Source organism: Rhinatrema bivittatum, chromosome 8, assembly GCF_901001135.1.
Source record: "Rhinatrema bivittatum chromosome 8, aRhiBiv1.1, whole genome shotgun sequence".
NCBI lineage: Eukaryota > Metazoa > Chordata > Amphibia > Gymnophiona > Rhinatrematidae > Rhinatrema > Rhinatrema bivittatum.
Genome location: NC_042622.1, coordinates 185433487 through 185454239, shown reverse-complemented (window position 1 = coordinate 185454239; position 20753 = coordinate 185433487). Strand labels below are relative to the sequence as shown.

Here is a 20753-nt window from a genome sequence, read left to right as displayed (position 1 = left end):
GCTAGGCAGAACTTCAGAACCAAAATTTAAGCTTAAGAGGCGCCGTGATGAAAGTGGATAGTCTGAGCGGGGTCAGGAGCTCTTAGTTTAAGCTGCCATCCCGGTTGATGATGTCACTTCCCCCATTCTTTGTAACATTTAATTTGTTTGTGTTCTGTACTTTTAGTTATTTTGTTGATTGTTTTGCATTTTGCTGATTTTATTATGTGCGCTTATTGTTATCCACTAAGATTTTCAGATTAGCGGACTACAAAGTTTCTAAGTAAATAAATAAATAGACAAATAAATAAATGTGTGACTGAGGTGAGGTATCCTGCTAGTGTAAAGTTTCTGTAGGGAACTATAGTAGCCTGGCTTGTACTGTTTTCCTAATAGGAAGTGTATTGGTGTTTAGGGCCTGCTGTAATATTTGCAGTTGAATATCTATGAATAGTTGCCTTTTCATAGATAAGGTTTTTCTTTTTTAATTAATGCTATTTTTTAGTATGGAAGGCTTACTATATTGTAACTGTAATTCAGTTTTCTCATGGCTTTCTGAGGATAAAGCCCACACCCAAAATGCATTAAAATTGTCTAATACCATATGCATTCCAAGTGTGATTTTTGCTTTTTTGCAGGGTTTTCTGGTTGGCACACAGCAATGCATGTAAAAATAATATATATGTTGTTGTGATATCTTTACCTCAGAAGACTGTATTTTGAATGTCCCTTTTCATGTAAAATTAGTTATTATAAAAGCAGAATGTTTAATTGTGGGTGGTGAGGGTACAAGGCTGTACAGGGCACAGTCTGCCTTATGCCCTTGCAACGGCTCGGAGAGAGTGCGCCACACACAGACCACCACCATTCACCCATCTCCCACTTCTCCAGGGGGGGATCTGCTGGGGAAAGGTGGGAGGCAGGTCTTAGGGTTCCTGGGAGTATGGCAGGTTTGCCAGCTTCCTAGAAACATTATCACTCTGCCACTCCTCTGGGAACTCCGACCCCTTCTTTCCCCCTTCCGCATCATTTCAAATCTCTAAAAGGGCCAGACTGCATAGAGACTCCCCTCTTGATGATTTGACCTGTGCCGTTCCCTGGCGGGGTGAGGTGGGGGTGGGGCTGGGGCAGCGCCATCTCATCCCTCGCCTCAGGCTGCAGATTCTCTTGAGTCATCCCTGGCCAAGCCTCATAAACTGTAGAATGTCAACCAAAAATAAAATTAAGAATTGCATTGTTTTGTTATCTTTGTCTTTCAACCCTCTGCCATCTTAGAGCAATGCTATGTCTTCCTAGTCATTTTTAAACTTCAGACTGGTACCATTTTTTACATTTCCCCAACAATCCCCCTTCTCCCTTACCCATTTCCTCGAAACAAAATTCCCTCACCCCTCCCTCAACTTCCCCACCCACTAAACTGCCAGCCCTCCCTCTCTCAGCCCCTCCTGTCTTACACCCTCTCCCCCCATCTCCCTGCCCCAGCCCGAACAGCAAATTTTCATCAAAACCTATTACTAAAGCTCCAGTTAACCCATTCAGCTTTGTCATGTTTACGTAACTCAAAGTCTACAACATCACAGTCCTGCTTCAGGTATCTTCTCCATCTTAAGTGTTTCAAAAGCAGTAATCCCCAGCGTCAACTCCAGTGTTTGAGGACCGCCTCTTGGGCTCAGAGCAAAAAAAAGAGAAAACTGCCAGATAATATCGAAAGTCAATAAACAAAAAAATAAAAAAGGAAACGGTGTCGTATTTTTTATTAGCCTTTGGCCAACAAGCATGGCACAAGTGTGCACAGAACAGAATAACATGCTACAGAGGCGGTCCCTGCTCATATTAGTTTTGGCCCTGCAGCTATAATGCCCCCGGCTGCCAGTGAACACAGCCCCGATTCTCAAGGTCATCAAGCTTTTCAAATAACATCATATATTTTCTCTCCAGTGCATCCATTTTTACTCTCGCCTGACTAAAAGCCATTTCTACTTCCTCTATCCTCTCCACCAACTCAGTTATCCGCGTGATGTTCTCCTGCATTGAAGACACTAAAGTTGCAACTTTTTTGACCACGATTGCCAATTTTGAAGTAATACTGTCTGTAAGTTGTTTAGAAAGCCAACCAAACATTTTTTTAAGTGATTTTTCCAGGTCCTGAGATGTCGGTGGAACAGGCCACTCATTCTCCGACTCGGTTTCCCCTATCGGGCACTCTTTGTCAAGTGCCGTTTTTTTGTAATGTGCACTGGGCTTTACCCATTTTTTCTGCCCAAAGGGCCAGCATTGACTTTTTAGACATCTTCAGTCAATTTTGCTCGAAGTTATCAAGAAAGGGGATGGACAAAATATATGAAAATAATTATAGAGCTGAGGGAGCTAAACTTCACCACGTTTGCCTAATAGCAGAGCATCATGTGACCACAAACTCACCTTTTTAAAATCCTAAGTACTTCACTATAATGAATGCATTTTCCATAGATTTATTTGTCATATATGTTTGTCTGGTCTAGATTGTAAACTCCATGGAACAGGGATTTCTCTCATGTGTATCTGCACAGTGCTGTATATGTCTAGTAGGAGTAGGAGTAGTAGAAAGGATCTTTTATGGCCTTAGATATGGGATGTAAGACTAAAATATGGGCCATTATATGGTGATACCTGTGGACAGGCCATGGATGAGGAAGGAAGGAGGGAAATGATGACTTTTGCTTCTGTTCCTTGGACAGTGTTTTCTGCATCTTGCACTTTACCTGCAGCCTGCTTTTCTCAGTCCCCTGCTGAATGTGCTGAGGCTACATTCTCACCGTGACATCATCCAGCATCAACAGGAAGTCCCATATAAGGAGGTGGCCTTAGTAGAATGGATGTACAATGGTGTACAATTCTGGTCGCCGCATCTCAAAAAAGATATAATTGCGATGGAGAAGGTACAGAGAAGGGCTACCAAAATGATAAGGGGAATGGAAGAACTCCCCTATGAGGAAAGACTAAAGAGGTTAGGACTTTTCAGCTTGGAGAAGAGACGACTGAGGGGGGATATGATAGAGGTGTTTAAAATCATGAGAGGTCTAGAATGGGTAGATGTGAATCGGTTATTTACTCTTTCGGATAGTAGAAAGACTAGGGGGCACTCCATGAAGTTAGCATGGGGCACATTTAAAACTAATCGGAGAAAGTTCTTTTTTACTCAACGCACAATTAAACTCTGGAATTTGTTGCCAGAGAATGTGGTTAGTGCAGTTAATATAGCTGTGTTTAAAAAAGGATTGGATAAGTTCTTGGAAGAGAAGTCCATTACCTGCTATTAAGTTCACTTAGAGAATAGCCACTGCCATTAGCAATGGTTACATGGAATAGACTTAGTTTTTGGGTACTTGCCAGGTTCTTATGGCCTGGATTGGCCACTGTTGGAAACAGGATGCTGGGCTTGATGGACCCTTGGTCTGACCCAGTATGGCATTTTCTTATGTTCTTATGTTCCAACAGTATGGGTTTTGTAAGGCTCATGAAACAGAAATTCTGCTACTGTCCCTGTTGGATACCCTATATTGGAATTTAAACCGAAGTGTCAGGGCTGTTAGGTCAGTTGATATCTCCTCAGTCTCTGACACTGTATATCATGCATTATTAGTAGCCTGCCTTCATGACGTTGGATTGCTTGGGGTAGTTCTCTCTTGGTCGCCCGTATGACATAGTGAGGGCAAAGGTAGCGCCGGTGCCATTTTGAATATTGGCAATACAGCCCGCGTGCAGGAGGTCGCTCCCGGACCCCCGCTGGACTTTTGGCAAGTCTTGTGGGGGTCAGGAGGCCCCCCCTCCAAGCTGGCCAAAAGTCCCTGGGGGTCCAGCGGGGGTCCGGGAGCGATCTCCTGCACGCGTGATGTCGGGAGCCAGGAACCAAAATGGTGCCAGCGCTACCTTTGCCCTGTCACATGATAAAGGCAAAGGGCCACCGGCGCCATTTCTCAATGCAGCCGTGGCCAGAGAGCTGGAGATTGCGCCGGGACCCCCCCCACTGGACCCCAGGTAATTTAAAACATTTTGGGGGGGGGGGGTTCGGTAGGGTGGGGGATTTGTTTTAAAGGTTCGGGGAGGGTTTTAGGGTTGTTTTGGTGTGCCGGTTTTCCCGCCCTCCCCCGATTTACGATTTTTAACGATTTAAAAAAAAAAACAAACCCCACGACGATCAGATTTCCCTCCCCTCCCCAGCCAAAATCGATCGTTAAGACGATCACACGATTCACACCCCTAGAGGATAGTACTTAGCCATATAAAGGAGTCATTGTTTAGAATATTATAAATAAGGATCAACATCTTATATTGAATGCGCAATGCAACTGGAAGCCAGTGGAAGGAAAATAATACAGGTCTAATATGATCTCTCAATCTTGCCTTAGGGGGAATCCTTGCAGCTGAATTTTGTACAGTTTAAGGATGGCTGATGTTAGCAGGAAGTCCGAGATACATGAGTTACAATAGTCAAGAGAGTTCAAAACCAAAGATTGCAAGACCAAGCGAAAGTCTTGAGGTTCTAACAAAAGTTCCATTCTCTTTAACTGATGAAGTTTATAAAAAGAGGATTTAATAACTTCAGAGATGTAATTTTTCACAGAAAGGTGTAAAAGGTGGGCTGAGTAGTGGTATATTATGACATAGAACACACAACACACAATCTTATAAAAGCAAAACTTAGTTTACTAAATATGGTAAAAATTGTAGGAAATGTTATGATCAGCAAAGATAAATAATATCAAAGTGAATATCAGTAATAAGCACACAGTATCACAATAAGCATTATATAGATTAATCAAGGCAAATAGTTATTTCAATAACAAAGATAGAAATAAAGAAAAGAGTCTATACAGGAAACACTTTCCTCATAGGCCTTCCTTTCTATGAGATAGTGTCTTCTCAAAAAACAAAAGGCTGTACAAACTCGGGAGCTCCACAAACCAGCTGCTTGCTCTTTATCCATTGGCCATTCAAGGAACCCTGTCAAATGCAGCTTCTCTTATATTCTTATTTTCTCTGGCTTTAATCCAGCGTCTGCAAGCATTATGTGTTCTGACTTGCACTCATAGCTCTGACAATAGCTATCTGTAGCTCATTAAGCTATAGCTAATTAAAATTCACAATTAGAATAAGATTTATGGCTCAGTTATGGCTGTTAAGGAGACATCCTGTGCTAGACTCTGAATACTGGCCTTATCTGTTAGAAAAACAGATGTTTCCTGCCTTATCTTTTAGCTCATTAATACTAAGCAGCATGTTATAGTTTCAGGCCTCAATGATCTTTATGCTTAAGCTATGTGCAATGTACATATATTGTACCACATTTATCAATTATTGGTGATTGTTTTGATCCACTCTTAACCCCCACCTTCGCATACAATGATCTTCCAGGAATCTAAAAATAACTACCTAAAATAATTTTAACACAAAAGGTTAGCATCTAGGGTTACACCTAAATTCCTTGCCTTCTGCACAATTGGTATGAAGTATCCTTGAAACTTAAAAGTTGTCTGAATCATGTAAGATGGAAATTTGATCCCTGAGAGACAAACAATTTCAGTTTTAGAGATGTTCAATTGTAGTCTATTATAGGTTAACCATTGCTTTACTGAATTTGAGTATAAGGAAAGCCTTGAGGTAGAACATGGTACAAAAAATTGTATATCATCCGCATATATGTTATAATTTACACCAAGACATGCAAGAACTTTGCAAAGAGCAGCTAGATATATATAAATAAAATGGCAGATATTAATGTGGCATCTTGGGAAATACCGGAGATCACTGTGAGCCAATCAGAGCAAGGAAAACAAATCTTTATTTGTTGTGTTCTGTCAGTTAAGAAGGAAGAGAATCAAGTTAGAACAATACTGGATATTCCAATTGACTGTAATCTCGATAACAATATAGAATGATCTATAGTGTCAAATGCTGCCGATATATCTGCTGCTGAGGTCCGGGTCCTCCTGGGAGACTTAATATTTCCTCTGTACAGCTGCCATCCTCTTTTTCTTCCTCAGTTCGAGAGTTTTCTTTGCTCAGGTTTAAAGCTACACTAGGTTCATGGCTTCCTCATTGTTCAGTGAGTCAAGCTCTTAGCAATTCTAGGTCTTAGTAATTCCATTTTAGCTAAGCTCAGGGCCAGTCATTGCCCCTCAGCCAAAAAGCCAAAACCCAGACAGAATTATGGAAAGAAAATAGGTACAAGCTCTTCCATTCTGCCTGGTTCCTCTTTTTTTCTGTTCTAAGAACTAGGTACCTAAGGGCTCTGACTCCCCTTGTCAATCAGAGTGAGAATCTGTTTAAGAGGATGGTTTTTCAGTTCATTTCTCTCACGAATACCTCTCTCACTCAGAATTCTGAAAGGTGTTAGTCAAAGTTATACAACCTAGGACTTTGCCATTATTTGTTTTTAAACAGGCCGATGCAATACCGTGTGTTGGCGGCAGCGCACAACTTAACACGTGATTGGATGCTTGCTTTGGCCGCGCGCCCATAACCCCCGATGCAAAACGGGGATTAGCGCGTCCAAAACAAGCGTCCAACTGAGCACGTAGTTAATAGCGCTCATCACATGTAAATTCATGTTGTTGAGGCTATTAGCTATTTCCCCCCCGATGCAAAAAAAAAAAAAATGTGCACCCAAAGCACACATTTTTACCCTAAAAAATGAATGCCTGCCCTGGAGCAGGCATTAATTCTTGAATAGCCCAAAAAGTTTACAGAAAAGCAGAAAATACTACTTTTCTGTAGTTCCTCCGACTTAATATCGTGGCGTGGCGTGGCGATATTAAAAAAAAAAAGTGTGCTGGCAGTCAGGTTAGGAAAAGGGAAGCTCAATTAATGAGCGTCCATTTTCCCAACCCATGGCTGTGCACAGGTTAGGAAAATGGATGCTCGTAATACTGACTGTCTGTTTTCTTAACCCGCTGACAGCCACCTCTTCTGGGCACCCGCTGCCGAGGAGGCGCTGGGAGCGCACAATTTCCCCTAGCGCCTCCTTTTTACTGCAGCAGCCCATTTAAATATTACATCGGGCACCCTGGAGAGGTGCATCGGCACACATTAGGAGAGCGAGTGCTCAATCATGAGAGCCCATTTTCCGCATGTCAATATTGCTTCAGCCTGACAGTGACGTTTCACGGTAAGTTACCAGCAGTAGTCAAGTGGCTCTCACATACAACATCCCTACCTGAATCTCTATTCAATAATCATTTAAATGCCTTCACAGTAGGGGGTCTGATAGTTTCAGTCCTGCTCAGGCTTCCACACTGGTGGCTTATGTTACCTAGCTACATTGCCCTTTTTGTTCTCTCTGCAGCAGTTTGCTTACCTGGTAGCATGCTTTCTCTTACCTTCCTGGGAGGAGGGTTTCATACAATTGATACAGAATGCTGCTGCAAGGATCTTATTTGGTATAAGAAAGATAAATCACATTATGCCAGCTCTTTGTTGAACTCTACTGGTTGCCAATAAAATGGAAGTTTCAGTTTAAAATTTTAGTGGTTGTTCACAAACCTTTGTACGCTGAATCTTCTAGTTCTTTGCTACTAAGATTGATCTGTATGTTCCTTGAAATTTAAGGTCAGCTGGGTCTTGTAGTATTTGAGGGTAGGCTTCCAATGACATGGGCTTAGGTCTTTTCATTTGTTGCTCCTACATTGTGGAATGACCTTCCAGAAGAGCTACAAGCAGAGAAAGATCTTAACAGTTTTTAGAAAGAAGGTGAAAGCTATGAAGCATTGTATTAATTTTGTTTTATATTTATAAGTATATTATGTTATTATCATTGTATGAATTTTATATTATTAATGTGTTTTATGTCTTTTCAATATTTATTTTTTTATTTAATATCTTTTATATACCGACGAACGTTGGGAACATCTCGTCGGTTTACAGAGAACAGAACTTAGCAACAGGCTTTACAATTATCACATGATTATAAGAGGAACAGTAATAATAATAATAACAATAACAATAACATACAAATAATAGGGTAGATTAAACAAGAAATAATTAACTAGGTGGGATACTTGATTGGGGTTATCTATAAAGGGGGGTGCAGAGAGATTATGATAAATGGGATGGACATCAACATTTGTAGGAGGTATATATTTGTAATTACATTTGTTGTCAAGGGATATATACATGTTTGTGAATAAAATGTTCTTATTTACAATATGCTGTCCTGATAAATTAGCTTTACGGGATGCATGGTAGATGGCTAATTGTTAAGTAAGGTGGGGAGGGGTAGGTTGGGAGGTGGGATGGAAAGGGGGGGAGAGAGGAGGAGGGAGGTTAGAGGTTGGCAAGGTTAGAGGTTGGCAATATGATTTTATAAATGTATATTGTGTAATCCGCTTTGCAAACTGACAGGGTCATTTATCATTCTGCGTTAGGACATGCGGTAAATAGCACAATGTGTGCTAATAGGCAAATGTCACATTAGTTATGCAAGTGGGAGGAGTTTAGGCAGAGTTAATGGTAATGAGCAGCTCCTAGCATCAAATGCAACAGAGTAATGCACAGCAATGTGGGTTTTAATGCCGGAAATAACTACACCTTTTTTCTGTAAGAGGGGCGCTTTTAATTCAGGATGTGGTTTGGGGGGTGGGGTAGGTTTTGGGGAGCAGTTTTACATACACAGTCAGAGGTACAAACAGCAAAGTTGACATCACTGAAGATTTTCTGTCATTTGGAGCGATTCAAAATTCAATATTGACTTGGCTTGATGACCAGCTGAGTCAAAACCGGAAGCTAGACTGGAGGCTGTTAAGGCCTGCCTAGCTGTTGGAATTCTATACCTTCTTCCTACTTATTGACCATCTACTTGTGGCATAAATACAAAGCTGAAGTTATCAGATTTACATCCTTAAAATTTTACCTCACCTTTTTGATGTGGATAAAATGGCTAATAATTATAATAAAAATTGTATACTATTGTATCTTGAAAGTACTAAGGGCAGAAGTGCTTTATAAGCACCGTAATAATATTATTTAGAAACACCTCTCTGACATGAGTGGATAACTCTGTGTGCAAAATGTGCAGCACACAATAACCTGCCCAAGTTTTTGTACATTTCATAAATTAGCAGAATATTCAAGAGTTGTAGACGATCAAGTTCTCTCTCTCTCAAAGAGTATATGCAAAATGCCAGCCCTTACAGGAACAATGAACATCATTCAAGAGCAACACTGCTTTCCCTTCCTAATATTTAGTCAGTCATGGTCAGTCTCTGTGCACATTTATTTAGCATAACACAAGAAAATGAGAGAGGGGAATGCCTACCAGCACCAGAATTCAGTGTACTAAAGGACCATCTCCGTATCTGACACTTAGTGAAGAATAAACAGAAACAGCTCTTGGTTTTTAATTAGTCGATGGCAGGAAATGGCCAGAGTATGGTGTGGCAGATTGTGGGCAAGGAGGGTGATGACATTGCAGCAGCACAAGGTGAATAGTAAGAGTGGCTGTCAACTCCGATAACTACAATGAGGTAGAATCAATACAAAGGAAAGTGATGATGGCAATAAGGGGTGACTCACAACTGAAGCAGGAATGCTAGAAGGAACACTATCCCCCAAAGCCTTCTGTTGCTTCTGCTCCTTCATCTCCCCTCTGCTCCCTACAGTATCTTCTAACTGTAGAAACCAGGAATGCATGTGTTTGAGGGGGATGTGGTAACAGATGAAAGATCCTAATTCTTCAGCTGCCTTTCTCCCAACTCTGCTTGTTAGCGTGACATTACAGAGGACCTTGACGGTCTTTTTGTCACTATGCTCTTCACTGATCGCAAGAGAACAGTAAACCAGTTGTCTGCTCTGTGTAATCCGAGATCTTAGAATGCAAAAGAGTTGAATTAACTCATCAAGTCCTATGCCAGTGTCCTGCACTTCTTCTCACTGAAAGTCCTATTCTTTCAAAGTCAATTTTTTTTGTTTTAAATAGTCTGCATAAATCACCAAATTCAAGTGTAACTGGGCTTGCAGAGATCTGTGCTAGTATTTTATAAACTGTGGAGGTCAATATTCAAAGGCATTTAGCTGGACAACTCTTTACCTGTTTTATAAAATTATATGCATATATTTCACATGCATAATAATATAGAGATGCACATGGAGGCAGGGTCTGACCCAGTATGGTAATTTCTTATGTTCTTAAATAAAATATGTGTGTACTCTGGTTCTGAAAATACTTCTGGGTGCACTTGGAGTTTACTTAGGTCCTGCAGCCTTTCATTCCCGAACTCCCACCAGTTCACCTGGACCTCCTGCCCAAAAACTACAGACAAAAAAAAAAAGCAAGTGCAATTTCAATCCTGCCACTCAATTAGCAGGTGCAAAAGCACCCTGACAAGTTCAGTAAGGTAGGCGCGCATTCCGCTTTCCAAATAGCGACTTGTGTGCGAATTTCTGACCCCTGCCCCAAAAACGCCCATGAACTGCCTTTGTTTTTTCTGCTTACTTCAGGCTTTTGGCAAAATGCATGCTGTTTACATATTGTAAGCTCCAATCTTCCACACCCAACCCTTTTGAAAATTCACCCTTCACTTTCTAGTTTCCCTATTGCCAGCCCTATTTTGCTCGGATTCTTCAGTAAGTTACCTCACTGGTTAGCAGGCCAAAAAATGTGCTTTCCTATACCCAAACCAGGAGAAAGCTAGCCCTCCCCTGAACTGGTATCAAAATACCCAATCCTCTCAGGACACTGAGCTCCAGTTTTATTATTTTTGCCTTTAAATAACGCCCTGGAGCTCTCCGTCCCAAATCTGTCCCAAGAGCTGGTTGAGTTTTCCGGGTCTCCACAAGGAATATTTGTGAGATACGTTTGCATATATTAGATCCCCCCAGTATATGCAAATATTTCTCACACATATTCTGTGGAAATCCTGAACACCCAATCGACTATGGGGGCCACCAGCACAGGTTTGGGTACTACTGCCACAGCGATTTTATTTTTTTTTTTAGCGAAAATGTTTTTCTACATATACCAAGTACTTACTGAGAAAACGTCTTCAACTGTTAACATTTCTGTTCCTGAAGCTCTTTCGGTTTTGCTGCGGCAAAACTTTGATCTGGGAGGTCTGTGCTGTACTACTAGCACCACCCACTGACCCCCGCCCCCCCGTCTATCTATGGGCAGAGCAGAACGCGAGCCTAAAGCAAAGAGCAGCGCATCCGATTCGCGCGCACAGCTGAATATAGGAGCAGAGCTAAGCCCGAGCGGGAGCTGCGCGGCTCTTCGCGCAGAGGAAAGCGAGGTCTGCAGGTGTTCGCAGAACTGCTCGCCCAATATCTCCTGTGCCCGCAGAGCGCTCCGCCGACTCTGCTAAGGAACCCTCAGCCCTGACCCGCTGAAGAGGCTTGGAAGAAACTGAGCTGCTAATAGGCACTTTCAATTAAAGCTTAAGGGAGAGCAGCACTACCAGGAACGATGGCGCAGAAAATAATAGCAAAAGTCTCTGGGTTTTTCTTTGACTATGATACCCCTAGGATGGTGGTGGTACGGGATAAAAAAGTGGGACTCACATTTCGTCTTATCCAGCTGTGCGTTCTTGGCTATATCATAGGGTAAGTTTGTCAATGTAACTAATGCATGTTGTGGAATTAACTGTTCTCGTTTGACTTTGCTCTCAAAACAAATGATAGAAAAAAAGTAATTCAGAAATTCCTCCTTGCCTTTTTGGGTGTCTATTTAGTCGAGTTTTTATGCAATAAAGAAACACTGGCTACAGATGTGTTGTAACAAGGTTGAAAAGACGGCAAGAGTGAGCGAGCGCGTGTGACAGTATGATATTTGTATGTCTCGATATATGGGTGTGATTAGTCAAACGCTGCGAAATACAGTTTTGGCTTCGAGATATAGCATAAGGAGAGCCCCCTGCAGCAGGAGATTTATCCGAAACGTGGACCATGTCGGGGAGAAATTATATTGAAGATAAGTAAAATTTAGGTCTATCCGGCTAACTTATCTAACTCCTCAGCGGCTGAATATGGACCCCAGAATGTCCTCCAATGAGGTGGGAGGGTGTAGCTTAGACCACATTGCTTTTGGGTTTTTTTTTTAATGTCCTATATGATCATTATGAATCTTTCTCCAAATTAGCTGATATAATCTCTGATCTTGGGAGATTTTATTCCTCACCCTGACACCGAAAGCGATTGTTTGGAATGGATGAAGATTTTGGTTTTGTTTCCAGAGAACAATAGCAGAAAAAGTAGGATAACAGATCTGACCAATCTTCTGGATTTACCATTGCCTGGTAGTTTTAAATGTGTCTGTGTTGGTCAGAAAATGAGAAATTTTATGCCTCAGGCAAAGACTTCTTGTTCACAGCTTAATTTATTTCCTGATATACATATTTTTTTAATATTGCACTTCCTGATTGTGATTTAGCAATTGACTGGCTAATTACACAGTAGTATAAGGAAGTACCTACAGCTTTTACTACTAAAAAAGTGTCATGTCTCCTGTTTAAAACTTCCTCCCTGGTATACTGAGGATCTGGACAATTTAAGCAGGTAGGTCACAGATTGGAGAGGAAGTGGTTAAAAACAGTGTGAGGCAGAGAAAGGAGAATGTAGGAAGCACTTAAAGAATATTATTCAGCCATCTTGATTACTAAACAAATATTTTATTATACTAAATTACTAATAGGATTACTTTGGCACAAAATTATACTAGAGAATTTCTTAAATCAGTGAAGGGAATGGATTATCAGCATGTGGTTCTCCTATACCTGTTGACCAGGACAAATAATAATAATCTAGTTGATCACTGTGAAGACTGCAGAATTTTTTCTAGAGAAAATTAACATCAGGAATTCTTTGGATTTGGCTCATCTAGTTCTCTATCAGTTCCTCCTACTTTTTGTACAATTTATATCTGAGAGTCATTTGTCCTTTTGGATAATGACCAAGTGGACTATCTTGTAAACCAACTAAAGCCTACCACTAGTCCATGTGACCCATATTCTTCCTGGTTTATTAAACAGGCCAGGGGTGGTTTGATAAACAAGATACAACAAATTATTAATGACTCTTTGGTAGAGGGCCACATAGCAAAAACTTTGAAAGAAGTCTTTTCTGGACCCTGGGGTTTGTAGTAAATGTAGATCACTGTCAAACCTTCTGTATACTGACATATAGAAACATAGAAATGATGGCAGAAGAGGATCAAATGGCCCATCCAGTCTGCCCAGCAAGCTGTCATACTTAGTCTCCCAGACTGCCAATGTCAGAGCTCTTGTTGGTTACTGTTTGAGTCCAATTTTCCCTCCACCCACTGTTGTTGAAGCAAAGAGCAATGTTGGAGTTGCATCAGAAGTGTAGTATCAGGCTTATAGGTTAAGGGTAGTAACTAGGGATGTGAATCGTTTTAGGACGATTAAAATTATCGTCCGATAATTTTAATATCGTCTTAAACCGTTATGGAACACAATACAATACAGATTCTAACGATTTATCGTTATAAATCGTTAGAATCGTGAGCCGGCACACTAAAACCCCCTAAAACCCACCCCCGACCCTTTAAATTAAATCCCCCACCCTCCCGAACCCCCCCCCCCAATAACTTAAATAACCTGCGGGTCCAGCGGCGGTCCGGAACGGCAGCGGTCCGGAACGGGCTCCTGCTCCTGAATCTTGTCGTCTTCAGCCGGCGCCATTTTCCAAAATGGCGCCGAAAAATGGCGGCAGCCATAGACGAAAAAGATTGGACGGCAGGAGGTCCTTCCGGCCCCCCGCTGGACTTTTGGCAAGTCTCGTGGGGGTCAGGAGGCCCCCCACAAGCTGGCCAAAAGTTCCTGGAGGTCCAGCGGGGGTTAGGGAGCGATTTCCCGCCGCGAATCGTTTTCGTACGGAAAATGGCGCCGGCAGGAGATCGACTGCAGGAGGTCGTTCAGCGAGGGTTCCGGCGCCTCGCTGAACGACCTCCTGCAGTCGATCTCCTGCCGGCGCCATTTTCCGTACGAAAACGATTCGCGGCGGGAAATCGCTCCCTGACCCCCGCTGGACCTCCAGGAACTTTTGGCCAGCTTGTGGGGGGCCTCCTGACCCCCACGAGACTTGCCAAAAGTCCAGCAGGGGTCCGGAAGGACCTCCTGCCGTCCAATCTTTTTCGTCTATGGCCGCCGCCATTTTTCGGCGCCATTTTGGAAAATGGCGCCGGCTGAAGACGACAAGATTCAGGAGCAGGAGCCCGTTCCGGACCGCTGCCGTTCCGGACCGCCGCTGGACCCGCAGGTTATTTAAGTTATTGGGGGGGGGGTTCGGGAGGGTGGGGGATTTAATTTAAAGGGTCGGGGGTGGGTTTTAGGGGGTTTTAATGTGCCGGTTTTTCGATTTTTCGATTTTTAACGACCCGCAGGTTATTTAAGTTATTTGGGGGGGGGGGTTCGGGGGGGTGGGGGATTTAATTTAAAGGGTCGGGGGTGGGTTTTAGGGGGTTTTAATGTGCCGGTTTTTCGATTTTTCGATTTTTCGATTTTTAACGATTTTTAACGATTTTTCACGATATTTTACCCCCCCAAACGGCAACAATACGATTCCCTCCCCCTCCCAGCCGAAATCGATCGTTAAGACGATCGAGGACACGATTCACATCCCTAGTAGTAACCGCTGCATCAAGCAAGTTACCCCCATGCTTATTTGTTATCACAGACTGTACAGTTCAATGTCCTTGTTGGTTGTTGTCTGAATCTAATTTCTCTTTTCCTTTTATTGGTTAAGGGTAGTAACTTCCACACCAGCAAGCTACTCCCATGCCTCTTATTTCATTTCCCTCCTCTAGCCTTTAGGGATCCACAGTGTTTATCCCATGTCCTTTTGAAATCTTTCACTGTTTTTGTCTTCACCACCTCCTCTGGAAGGGCATTCCAGGCATCCACCACCCTCTCCATGAAGAAATATTTCCTTACATTAATTTTGGAGTTTCATCTCGTGGCCCCTAGTTCTACTGATCTCCTTCCTACGGAAAAGGTTAGTTGTTGATCGTGTATCATTAAAACCCTTCAAGTATCTGAAGGTCTGTATCATGTCTACCCTGCTCCTCCTCTCCTCCAGTGTATACATATTTAGGTCCTTCAACTTCTCCTCATAAGTCATTTGATGGAAACCTCCCACCATTTTGGTCGCCCTTCTCTGGACTGCCTCCATCCTGTCTCTGTCCCTTTTGAGATACAGTCTCCAGAACTGAACACAGTACTCCAGGTGAAGCCTCACCAAGGACCTGAACAATGGGATTATCACTTCCTTTTTCTTACTAGATATTCCTTTCTCTATGCAGCCCAGCATTTTTCTGGCTTTAGCTATCGCCTTGACACATTGCTTCACCATCTTCAGATGGCTAGACACTATCACCCCAAGGTCTCTCTCCTGCACCGTGAACAACCTCCCATCGCATATAGTTCTTTCGGATTACCGCACCCCAGATGCATGACTCTGCACTTCTTGGCATTAAATCCCAGTTGCCATATCTTCGGCCACTCTTCAAGCTTCCTTAAATCTCGTTTTATTCCCTCCACTCCTTCCGGCATGTCCACTCTATTGCAGATCTTAGTATTGTCCGCAAATAGACAAACTTTACCTTCTATCTCTTCTGCAGTGTCGCTCACAAAGACGTTGAACAGAAGCAGTCCCAACACTGATCCCTGCGGCATTCCACTTAACATCATTCTTTCTTCAGAGTGGGTTCCATTTACCATCACATGCTGTCTTCTATCCATCAACCAGTTAGTAATTCACGCCACAACCTTGGTATGCACTCCCAAGCTTCTCATTTTGTTCATGAGTTTTCTGTGCAGGATTGTATCAAAGGCTTAACTAAAGTCCAAGTAAATCACATTGAGCACTCCTACCTGATCCAATTCTCTAGTCACTCAATCAAATAAATCAATCAGATTCATCTGACAGGACCTTCCTCTGATGAATCATTGCTGTCTTGGATCGAGCAACCCACCAGATTGTAGATAGTTCACTATCCTATCCTTCAGCAGAGTCTCCATTAACTTTCCCAAAGTGAGGCTAACTGGCCTGTAATTTCCAACCTCCTCTCTGCTTCCACACTTAAGATCATAAGAACATAAAATAATTGCCATGCTGGGTCAGACCAAGGATCCATCAAGCCCAGCATCCTGTTTCCAACAGAGGCCAAACCAGACCACAAGAACCTGGTAAGTACCCAAACACCAAGAAGATTCCATGCTACTGATGCCAGTAATAGCAGAAGCCATTCCCTAAGTCAACATGATTAATAACAGTTAATGGACTTCTCCTCCAAGAACTTATCCAAACCTTTTTTAAACCCAGCTACACTAACTGCACTAACCACATCCTCTGGCAACAAATTCCAGAGCTTAATGTATTTTATTTATTTATTTATTTAATTCTTTTATATACCGACCTTCTTGACAAATGTCATATCAAATCGGTTTACATGGAACTTGGGGGTTAACACACTTAACAACCATTTAACAATAGATCATTCAGAAGAGGCAAAGTTACAATTAGCAAGGAGATCCAACTTGGGAACTGGAGAAGAAAAAGAAAAAGAGAGAGACAACCATTATGGGTATAAGAGGGCTTGGCTACGTGTATAGCAAGTAGGCTTAAGTTGAAAAGTTCCTAATTGTTCATTGAGTGAAAAAGAATTTTCCAGATTAGTCTTAAATGTGCTAATTGCTAACTTCATGGAGTTCCCTTCTATTGTCCTTCTATTATCCGAAAGTGTAAATAACCGATTCACATCTACTCGTTCAAGACCTCTCATAATTTTAAAGACCTCTATCATATCTCCTCTCAGCCGTCTCTTCTCCAAGCTTAACAGCTCTAACCTCGTTAGCCTTTCTCTGTATCTTCTCCATCGCAACTATATCTTTTCTGAGATGCAGCGACCAGAATTGTACACAGTATTCAAGGTACGGTCTCACCATGGAGCGATACAGAGGCATTATGACATTTTCCGTTTTATTAACCATTCCCTTCCTAATAATTCCTAACATTCTGTTTGTTTTTTTGATTGCTGCAGCACACTGAGCTGACAGTTTCAAAGTATTATCCACTATGATGCCTAGATCTTTTTCCCCCCTCCTCTCTTCTCCAGCCTCTTGGCAATGCTCCCATTTCCAGGAATCTATTGAACAGGTCACTCAGCAGACTCACCAACACATCTCTGAGTTCCCTCAGTATCCTAGGATGAATTTCATCAGGCCCCATGGCTTTGTCTACATTAAGTTTTCTAGCACTTCCCATACATTCTCTTTCATAAACGGGGTTTCATCTACTCCACCCCCATTCACAGCTTGTTAATTAATGACAGTTCTTCTCCAGGGTCTTCCTTAGTGAACACTGAAGTGAAGTATTTGTTTAATATCTCCACATTTTCTTTGTCTCCTTCCACACATTGATCCTTCTTACTATACCACTTTGGACCTTTCTCCTTTCTCTGATGTATCCGAAAAATGTTTTGTCACCTCTCTTTACCTCTTTGGCAATCTTTCTTCCACCTGACATTTTGCTTTCCTGATTCCTGACAAATAGCAACAGCCTTCTCTATAATTTTAACTGTGTGATTTTTTGGATGAACATCAAAATTTGCTCCCCTTGCAGTCAGGTTTGACTTCTTTGATGGATGACTTAGGCTCACGATAGAGTTGGAAGTACTATGTTGGTTTTTCTGTACCTTATCACTGAAGATTTCAATATTTTGTTGGATTGGTTATCTAGTGTCGGGATTGGTGGAAGTGTCTGGTCTTGGTTTGCCTCAAATCTACAGGATAGGTCTTAAAAGGTGATGGTAGGAGATGGGGGTTTTTTTTCTAGTCTTTACCTATATGTCATGGGATCCCTCAAGGATCAGAATTAGCTCCAATATTATTTAACCTGGGAATAATTATAGACCCTGAAATCAATCTGAAACAACACATATCACTAAAAGTAAAGGAAGGTTAATCAAAGCTCATGGTACTCAGAAAACTTAAACCTCTACTAATTCAAAATGACTTCCAAACAGTACTACAGGCACTAATTTTCTCCAGCACGGACTACTGCAATGCCCTTTTGCTAGGACTACCTAATACGACATTAAGACCACTGTAAATACTTCAGAACTCAGTAGGGATGTGAATCGTTTTTGAACGTCAGATAATTTTAAAATCATCCAAAATCGTTAGAGTGCACGATACAATACAAATGCCCCCGATTTATCGTCAGGGGCATTTGTATTGTATCGTTAAATAGGGCACGGGAAAACCGGCACACCAAAAAAACCCTAAAACCCACCCCGAACCTTTAAAACAAATCCTCCACCCTCCCGAACCCCCCCAAATGTTTTAAATTACCTGGGGTCCAGTGGGGGGGTCCCGACACGATCTCCAGCTCTCTGGCCACAGCTGCATTGAGAAATGGCACCGGTGGCCCTTTGCCCTTATCATGTGACAGGGCAAAGGTAGCGCCGGCGCCATTTTGGTTCCCGGCTCCCGACGTCACGCGTGCAGGAGGTCGCCCCCGGACCCCCGCTGGACCCCCAGGGACTTTTGGCCAGCTTGGGGGGGCCTCCTGACCCCCACAAGACTTGCCAAAAGTCCAGCGGGGGTCTGGGAGCGACCTCCTTCACGCGGGCCGTATTGCCAATCTTCAAAATGGCGCCGGCGCTACCTTTGCCCTCACTATGTCATACGGGCGAACGTCGCCGCTGGACTTTTGGCAAGTCTTGTGGGGGCCAAAAGTCCCTGGGGGTCCAGCGGGGGTCCGGGGGCAATCTCCTGCACGAGTGACGTCGGGAGCCGGGAACCAAAATGGCGCCGTGGCCAGGGAGATCGCGTTGGGACCCCCCCCACTGGACCCCCGGTAATTTAAAACATTTTGGGGGGGTTCGGTAGGGTGGGGGATTTGTTTTAAAGGTTCAGGGTGGGTTTTAGGGTTTTTTTGGTGTGCCGGTTTTCCCGCCCTCCCCCGATTTACGATTTTTAACGATTTTTACAAAAATAAAAACACGACGATCAGATTTCCCTCCCCCCCCCCCAGCCAAAATCGATCGTTAAGACGATCAATCACACGATTCACACCCCTAGAACACAGCAGCTAGAATACTAACCGGAAAAAGAAGGAGGGACCATATAACTGAAACCCTAGCAGAGTTACATTGGCTACCAATTGAACACAGAATTAAATACAAAACCCTATGTATCATCCACAAACTAATTTATGATGAGAAATCAGAGTGGTTAAACACAGCATTACGGGTACACACTCCACACAGGAACCTCCGATCAGCAAATAAAGCACTCTTAACCATTCCATCAGTTAAAACAGCAAGACTGACCCAAGTGAGAGAAAGAGCCCTATCACTAGCAGGACCCATAATCTGGAACACAATGCCTCCAGAGATCAGACTACAAAGTGATCTCAAGGCATTCAAGAAAAGTTTAAAAACATGGCTTTTTAAACAAGCATTTTACAGAGACGAGAGAATAGAGAGAAATTATTCAGGAAAAGACAGAAAGGCACCGACACACAGTACTTAGGACTTTACAGTAGATTAGTATATGAACTCTACACAATAAGCATAACTATAATACTATGTGTGATAAAACTACCTGTGTACGTACCTTGGTACAATTGGTCTTGAACTACTTCGCTAAATGATTGTCTAATGATATATTGTAACCGAACCTTTGACGGCACCTGTTAGAATGTACTATAGTACACTTTCACCTACATTAAATATGTGCCTACATGTAAACCGTTGCGATGGTATTTAACTTAGCAACGGTATAGAAAAGTTTTTAAATAAATAAATAAAATAAAATAAATGTTTATTTACTCCTATTAGCAAAACTCATTCAGTGTTTTGGTATTAAATGGCAGATTTTTTGCTGATGATTTGCAATTATATATTTCCAGTAAAAGGGGATTTGGCAGATGAGGTCATAATGTTAAATAGGTGACAGGACTGGCTTAAGGAAATATACTCAAGTTAAGCTCTGATAAAGAAAAGATCTTATGGATTGTGAACCTCCAAATTTACTTTGTTCTCCATCGCTAGACACATGACTTATTTAGAATTTCGTGCCGCAGTTTCAATTTATTTGACAGAGAATTTTACTCAAAATAACTCGGTGGAGTTTAAAAAAAAAAAAAAAATTTAGTGATTAAAATAAAGTAAATGGACCTTCTACATGAAGAATGAGCTTGTACGTCTGTCAAACTCATTAAGTTGTAGGTCCTACAAACAAATATAACAAGCATTGCATATGTGGTTATTTTGAATGTGTATTATTTGATACCAGTAATACACCTTTTGTTCAATGTGTGTTTACTCTTAAGCAACGACCATGACTCCCTCCCCTCAGCGAGCTGTGAATGTTGCTCCACAGCATCCCAGCCCCAGCTAAATGGAAGACCCAATTCAGGGATCAAACCCAGATACCTTCCTCATTGCAAGGCAGAATGCACCACACATACTACCTGAGCCACTGGGCCAGCTTGCATGTTATCGTTGCAGTTTTTTAAGTCAGAGGTCTCAAGATGCTTCTTTAGGTGATTATATTGTTCTTAGAGCTTTATTGACTGGATTAGTAGCAGTACAAGTGCAGTAATGAGCATTTTTTAACAATCCCTCTACCAACAGAGCAGAGAGTTATAATTCCTCAGTTGGAATGCAAGTGTTCACTGGCTGTCAACCCTTGTAGGGCACTGCTAAAAGATCACAAAGAACTGAAAATGTCACAGACTGTTCCAGAGGAGCCAAAGATACTAAAAAAAAAAATCTT

General features: G+C 42.2%; 1 protein-coding gene and 1 long non-coding RNA gene across 4 annotated transcripts in view; one reads left to right on the top strand and one right to left on the bottom strand.

Moving 5' to 3' along the window:
* The window catches only part of LOC115096855, a 102164-nt gene extending 91093 nt beyond the window's left edge, over window positions 1-11071 (bottom strand). Inside the window, exons 1-2 of the long non-coding RNA XR_003858156.1 lie at window positions 10985-11071; window positions 7501-7667 (exon numbers count right to left, since the gene is read on the bottom strand). This is a non-coding gene — a long non-coding RNA (uncharacterized LOC115096855). The remainder of the gene's footprint in view (window positions 1-7500; window positions 7668-10984) is intronic.
* Window positions 11072-11133: 62 nt separating this feature from the next.
* Window positions 11134-20753, top strand: part of P2RX1 (purinergic receptor P2X 1) — a 99924-nt gene continuing 90304 nt past the window's right edge. For all 3 annotated transcript variants that reach the window (XM_029612058.1, XM_029612059.1, XM_029612057.1), the window contains exon 1: window positions 11134-11553. In XM_029612058.1, coding sequence (XP_029467918.1) covers window positions 11417-11553 — 137 coding nt within the window. In that variant the 5' untranslated portion in view covers window positions 11134-11416. The remainder of the gene's footprint in view (window positions 11554-20753) is intronic.